General features: G+C 37.3%; 1 protein-coding gene across 1 annotated transcript; it reads left to right on the top strand.

Annotated features, from left to right (window-relative positions):
* Positions 1-3,143: 3,143 nt before the first annotated feature.
* Positions 3,144-4,478, top strand: LOC131060926 (uncharacterized). The gene has a single exon (XM_057994371.2). It carries the CDS (start codon positions 3,531-3,533, stop codon positions 4,143-4,145), a length of 615 nt encoding a protein of 204 aa, XP_057850354.1. The 5' UTR covers positions 3,144-3,530; the 3' UTR covers positions 4,146-4,478.
* Positions 4,479-6,794: the final 2,316 nt, after the last annotated feature.

Here is a 6,794-nt window from a genome sequence, read left to right as displayed (position 1 = left end):
AGATCCAAGTCACCTAGATTTTTGCCTCCAAAAATGTTCCTCCTTTGTCAGAATTTCTTCATGTTTTCAGAGAAGCTCTTTTTCTAACATGAAGCTATTTTGATCCATACCTTCCCTAATAACTTTTTCGTTAAGTTGGACTAAGACTACTTCTATATCCCTCTTAGAAGCAAATATATCTCCAAACCGGTCCTTTTTCCACTCGATAAGTTTACTCTTAATATGTTTAATTTTAGTAACAAAACGATATAATTTTGACCCCAAAACTTCTACTTCTTTCCACCATCTTTCAATATTTCCATGAAAGACTCATTTATCATCCACATTTTCTCAAAACTTGAAAGGGCATTTCTTAGGTTTAACCTCTTCCTCAATGGTTAATTAGATTGGAAAGTGGTAAGAACCTAAAATGGGAAGGATGGAGGCCTTAAAAAGATAATTGAAGGCTAGAATATCTCCTCTAAAAAGAAACCTATCTAGTCTTTCCGCAATATTACTAAAACCCTGCCTTCTATTATTCCAAGTGAAGGTGCCATTATCAGTTTTTATATCTATCATGTTGTGAATATTAATCTAGTCTTTGAAATCTATCAGAGCTTGGGGTTCTCTTCTCAGACCACCCGTTTTCTCAGAGAGGTCAGAGATAGCGTTGAAATCCCCTCCTAAAAAACAGTTCCACTCCAGATGGGAAGTTAACAACGACCCTACTTCATGCCACACTGTTGCCTTCTCTTGTGTCAAAATGGGACCATAGATATTAAAAAGAACAAAATTTAAGTTACAACTCAGATGCTTGATAGAAACAACCATCCAATGCTTGTTATTGGCAATCATATTGATTACAACCCGCCTAGGATCCCAGATAATTCCCAAGCCCCCCTGAGGCACTTGCCGCAAGTATTGCTTCCCACTCTAAATGACCTATTTTCTTTTTGAAGCCTCCAATCTCAGATTGGTTGAGTTTTGTTTCTTGGATTAAGGTTAGTTTTGCTTTTGAGGCAAGGATGCAACACTTTAGTATACTTGCTTCTTAGAAGCGTTTAAGCCCATAACATTCCACGTTAGGACCTTCATGGCTAAGTGGGAAGGAACTTCCCTTTCTCTACATTCATGATCGATGTTATTTTCGCCTGCCCAATGACTTCCCCATCCTTATTTCTAAGCTCAGCTATGGATTTCCTACCTTTCTTTTTCGGAATTGAGCCACAATCCGATTTAGTCTTCCTCCCAAAACAAGACCCTAACCCTAGCTTGTTCTCACTTAAGGCTTTACCCTCATTCCCAAGGGTTTGACTCCCTAGCAGAACTGCATCATCTTCATCTATAGTATTGAAATGGTCAAAAGGACAATCCATCTCGAAGGCAAGGTCCAAACCATTCGTTACCTGGTCAAAAACAACGTTCTTATTGATCTCTATCTGTTGTTCCAATAAATTCAACTGCTCCTGCACATCCGCTTTGAATTCCTCTGCACCGATTAACAAATTTTGTAACTCTGCTTTACTATTAAGGTGTTCTATCCTCTTATCCCTATTCCTATAAGATTCTGGACTTCTACTAGTACTACAATCTCCATCACCTGAGATTCCTTGAGTCGAGACCCTATCTAAAAGAGGGGTTGCTTTAGCTAACAGAGGAGAGGGTTCATTATTAGGGTTATTTGATGGAATGTTTTTGGACAATGAACTCTTTGAGTTCTTGGCAATTGAGATAGGCTTGCTTCGGGACTTGCTTTGGTTTTCTACTTCCTTTTCAGAGTTCGACGGAGCCCTAGAGGGTGACTTAATATCTACCAAATTTTGACTTGACATTCCTTTCTTATTTGGAATATAATTGATACAGAATCCTCATTGTCAGAAACCTGTTAGTCCACAAGGGATTTGCATAGAAGAACGTTGGACGCGATGATTTCCCCTTTGTAAAAGAAAAGAATAATAGTCCACTTACCTGCTTCTGAAACTAACTCAATTAGACCCAGAAGTGGATTTTGAGTATCAAATTGAATGAGAAGCTTAATATCTTTTGCCAGATCTTTATACAGACCTTCGACCCCTATAAAGTCACCTAAATGCGAGCCTATAAATTCCATGATTGCAGGGCAATGAAATTCAACCGACAAAGGACCTATCCATCTAGCAGTTTTCTTGGGTTGAAAAGTTTTAGGATTAAAATTTGGCATCCATTCAAAACACTGAAATACATGTCCTTCAATTAGATTCACTTCGCGGTTCATAATTTCTCTTTTAATTTCATTATTAGCACAAGTGATAAGGAAGAAATTCGAACCTAGGTTTGTTATCCATACTTGATTTCAAAAATCTTCTTTCCGCCATCCTTTCATTTCTTCAGAAATTTGAGGTTGCCCATTCCATGAGATAATGATGCCTTTGTTATGGAAATAATCACAATATTCAAGCAATGGATCCGAGGGCATCCTAATACTCTTTTTATTCGGCAATTTATCTTGATGGTATTCATGATAAAAAACCCTTGCATTCGGAGACACTGGATTATTTTCTGCTATAATGGGATGATAAGGACGAGGCTTTTTGCTAGGGTTAGAGAGAACCTTAGGGCTACTACGGTTGCCCTGCAAATTTTTATTTCCCTGCCAAAGAGGGCTTGACCGGCATGTGAAAGATTTGATATTTTCTACCCTTAGCCACCTTTCATTCAAGATCTTCCTATAATTTCGAGCATTCCACACAGAGCTATTGGCAATGCCAAATGAGTTGGAGAGAGATGACAAGAAACACGTATATTTGGTGCCATGTAGAAGAGGGTCACCCAGATTTCCTAAAGCAGTAGCTTGATCCCTCTGGGATTGCAATCTCCCCCTGGCTTTCTTTCCCAGGACCACCCGTCACTCTCCTTCCTCATTGCTATGCGTCGGATCGGTTTTAACAACAGGGAAAGTGAAAATTTGCATGACCGAAATATTGCAGATGAAGTTTTTACGAATTATTATTTTATTATTTATTAAAAACAAAATATATATTATATCAATATTCTCACATCACATTATTTTGAGGTTGGAGCCTCACTCATTAGCAAGAGCTTCTTGTGGTAAACATTATAAACACCATATCATAAGATCCAGGCTCCTCCCAACCTTACAATGACATGGTAGACACAGGTCACAAGATCAAAATCCAGACCTGCAATCTGAAAAAAATAAAAATTCCCACATAAAATTAATCTAACTGATAAAAAACTATAAACCCTGCCAACAGACTAAATAGAACTCTGTAGTTAAAAAATCTTTACATTTTTATCTTTCCTCCCCTCTGAACTTTCCAGACCAATAGATTTGAACACTTGCCGCCCCCAGGGAAGATATCCTGGTACATTGGATTCTTATTACCAGACAAACACTTGTCCGCACAGACAGAATATACGGCACCCACAGTACTTAGACCACCACTTTTCCTTCAATTCTGACGCAACCTTTGCCTTCGACTTTGTAGGATTTTACCCAGAGCCTCTGTATTTTTTTTCTTCCTGGATATTGTCTGTGAAGAGGTGCTGCCATGAAACACGGCAGAAGGGCACAACCCAAGGCTGTGGAAAAGCGAGAGATAGAGCTGCGACTAATCTCTGCTCAGGATCTCGAAGATGTGAAAAGAATCGGCAAGATGAGATGTTACGCGGTGGCGTACATCGACCCCAAGCACAAGGTCACTACGCCTGTGGATGAGAATGGCGGAATCAACCCTAGTTGGAATCAAAAGCTGCTTCTCCAAGCAGACGATGAGCTGCTCTCAAATCCCCTGGCGGCCATTACAGTGGACATATATGCCAGTGGCCATTTGCGAGATAAGTTGGCAGGGACCGCTAGGGTTCTCATCCCTGACATCCTTAAGAATCCTGATAACCCTAACCCTAATCCAAACCCCATAAACTGTATGGCCGTTCAGGTATGGAAACCTTCTGGTGAACCTCAGGGTATTCTCAACATCTGGATTCCTCCCACGGGTAAATTTCTGTTGCGTCGCCTGTCTCTCACCATGAGTAAAAAGGAAACGCCTGCTGGACTTCAATGTGATGCAGACGAGACGACTTCGATTTCTCCTCCCGCAGAGGCGATTACTGCTCCTCCTGCAGAGGAGAATACTGCTTCTCCTCCCCTTATAAAAGCTGAGTAATACTGACATGCGCTTTGTCGCCTTTATGTGTTTTTAGGTGCCAGTGTACTTGGAATGTTTAGTTTTTAATTTGTGTTCCGTATAGCTTGGGCTGGTTTTCGCCTTGACTACACCTTCCTTCGATCTGTGGACAAACTTTAGCTAGCTAGCTTTTTGAAAAAGCTTTTGTGGGGTTTTCTTAGGTTTCTGAGGGGAATAAAGTTAGGGTTGTAGTCATATTGAAAGCAAGCAGCTCGTGAAAGCTTGTTCGCACATAAAAAGGCAGAGAGCTATGCCTTTTAAGATGTAATATTTTATGCAATAATTAATTACAGTCGTTGAGTATTTACAGCATTTGCTGCTTCCTTTTATTTCAGATTTTCTTTTTTCCTGTTTTTGAAAACATTTATAGTGTGCTTTGTTCTATTGGAATCATATGCAGGGTTGCACCAGAGGTGACCCTAGACTGTTATTAGGGCTCACCATTGAGCCACAGGGCGTTTTGGGCAGCTGATTTACAACTTAAATGTATTATGATAAAATAATATATTGTGACTACTACTTATAAGGGTTTTTCAAGTTTTAAAGTAATTCTAATATGAATTTCTTTTCAATATTGGATTTAGGAAAAATTGTTACAGATTCAAGTTAACAGTAGTTTAGATGGGATACTATAGTTTATATTAGAAAGTAGTAAGGAATACTGGTTTATGGGTAGTAACAATGAATACAAGTACTTAACAGTGATAATTACAGTCCGTAAGTCCTTAACAGCGATAATTACAGTCCGTAAGTCCTTAACAGCGATAATATAATATTAGCTTGAATGTAATTTCTACAGTCTACTATATAAGATTAGTTTGAATGTTTGGTTATTGACAGGCTTAGGATCAAAGCTCGAGTAAAGTGCTCTAGAAAATCTTAGTTGTGAGTACTCTTTTGCCAAGTACCTGTATAATCCTTATTATCACAACGTTTAAGAGACAGCGAGGAAACTACTCATGTTGAAATCATTTAGGGAAGATGCCAGCCTTGTGAATTTTGCCCCGTAGTCAAACAAAAGTCTCAGGTGATAGCTGCCTAATTTGGGTTTTTGTAGATATGATGTATGATTTTCATTGACATTTTCTTCTCTTTCTTACTGTTCATAATGTTAGTTTCAATGTTTTTGACTTTAATTTGTAAGTCTCTATCCATCAGGATTTTGAATTACACTTAATCATTTTCATTGACATTTCCTTCCCTTCCCTATCACGAAACTGAAGTGGACTTATAACTCCTATCAGCTGAAATTTCTCCTTGAAAAGCATTTGCCTCGGTGTAGATTAATTCCAGAAAGCTTGGAGTGCATGTACACCGTCCCTTACAGCAGCAGTTATTTGAGGATTTTAGGTGATTTCAATTGAAAATTACCTCTCAAATCTTTAACAAATTGTAAGTTGAACTACAGTGCTATAATTAAAAAATAAACTATAAAAGAGTTGCATCAATCAAAGGCAGCTGATTGCTACACTAGCAAAAGCTCTACCTTAATAAAGAAGAATACTTCTCTAATTTATTCTTCACGTTGCATGCTTTTGAAATTTTCCGAAGGTAGAGTTTACTATGATTTTCTGAATCTTATTTTATTGAGAGTTATTTATATGTGAAAGCTCCTGTTTTTATAAATGAATCATTGATCCCTCATTAATTGGTTTTTTAATTCTGAGTATAGTAATGAATTAATTCTCTGAGTGTAGTAATGGTTCACATTAGACACTTCTTTGAGGTCTTTTTTTTAAGATATTAATTTTTTTAATCTATGACAGCATGAACATTTCTCCATCAAATTTTCAGATCATGTATTTATGATCTACAGATACGCAACTGAAAGACTGTTCTATCAAATGCCTTTCAGCAAACTCAGACCCAACCAAAACAGTGCTAATTTGCCTTACATTATTCTACTTAATTGGCTTTATGGCTGTTTCCAGGATGAAATCAAGCTGGTCTAAGACCTTTCTGTTCGCTTCTGGTTCAAGGTTCAGTTGAAAAACATTCTACTACTTGCATGAAATATCAAATCAATTGTACATCTTTTGTAATGCCTAAATATTTGGTGGAAAATTTTAAGGGGTCAGAAAACGGGGATTTCTGTCTCTGCATTAGAATTCAAACTTTTTGAATGGTTAGAACGTTTAAGTACTTGGAAACATAAAAAATAGTTTTGGACTGTTATTATACTTTCCACTCTTGCATCTACCCCCGTCTATTAATACGTTGTTTTATTAGCTGGAAGTTTTTAACCTTCCATTGTTTTTAATAAATGGATAAATAGGTTTTAATGGCTCTTTAAAGACCTTCAACATCAAAATGTGAGCATAAAAAGAGCTGTTGGTAGCTGACCAACAGCAACTCAAAACAAGTAAAAGACAAACAGATATGGACAAATTGTTTCTTATGGCTGAAGACGTCTGATTATTTTTGTGTGTAAATGTCATTATCTGCTTACAAAAGTACATAGGCATTAATGTTTGTGAGTGAAAATTGCTCTTGAATTAATACTACTATAAGTGGTGTATTGAGTCAACTTTCTGTCATGTCTATAATATGTTGAGCGATGTTAGGAATATTATTTAAAAAGATAAAATATATTTAAAGTTATTATTATCAAGACACAAAACTACTTTC

The sequence above is a fragment of the Cryptomeria japonica genome, chromosome 1 (assembly GCF_030272615.1).
Source record: "Cryptomeria japonica chromosome 1, Sugi_1.0, whole genome shotgun sequence".
Lineage (NCBI taxonomy): Eukaryota > Viridiplantae > Streptophyta > Pinopsida > Cupressales > Cupressaceae > Cryptomeria > Cryptomeria japonica.
This window is presented reverse-complemented; position numbering and strand designations above follow the sequence as displayed.

Coding starts and splice junctions, on each gene's coding strand:
- LOC131060926 (XM_057994371.2), top strand. CDS start 3,531: ATGAAACACGGCAGAAGGGCACAACCCAAGGCTGTGGAAAAGCGAGAG.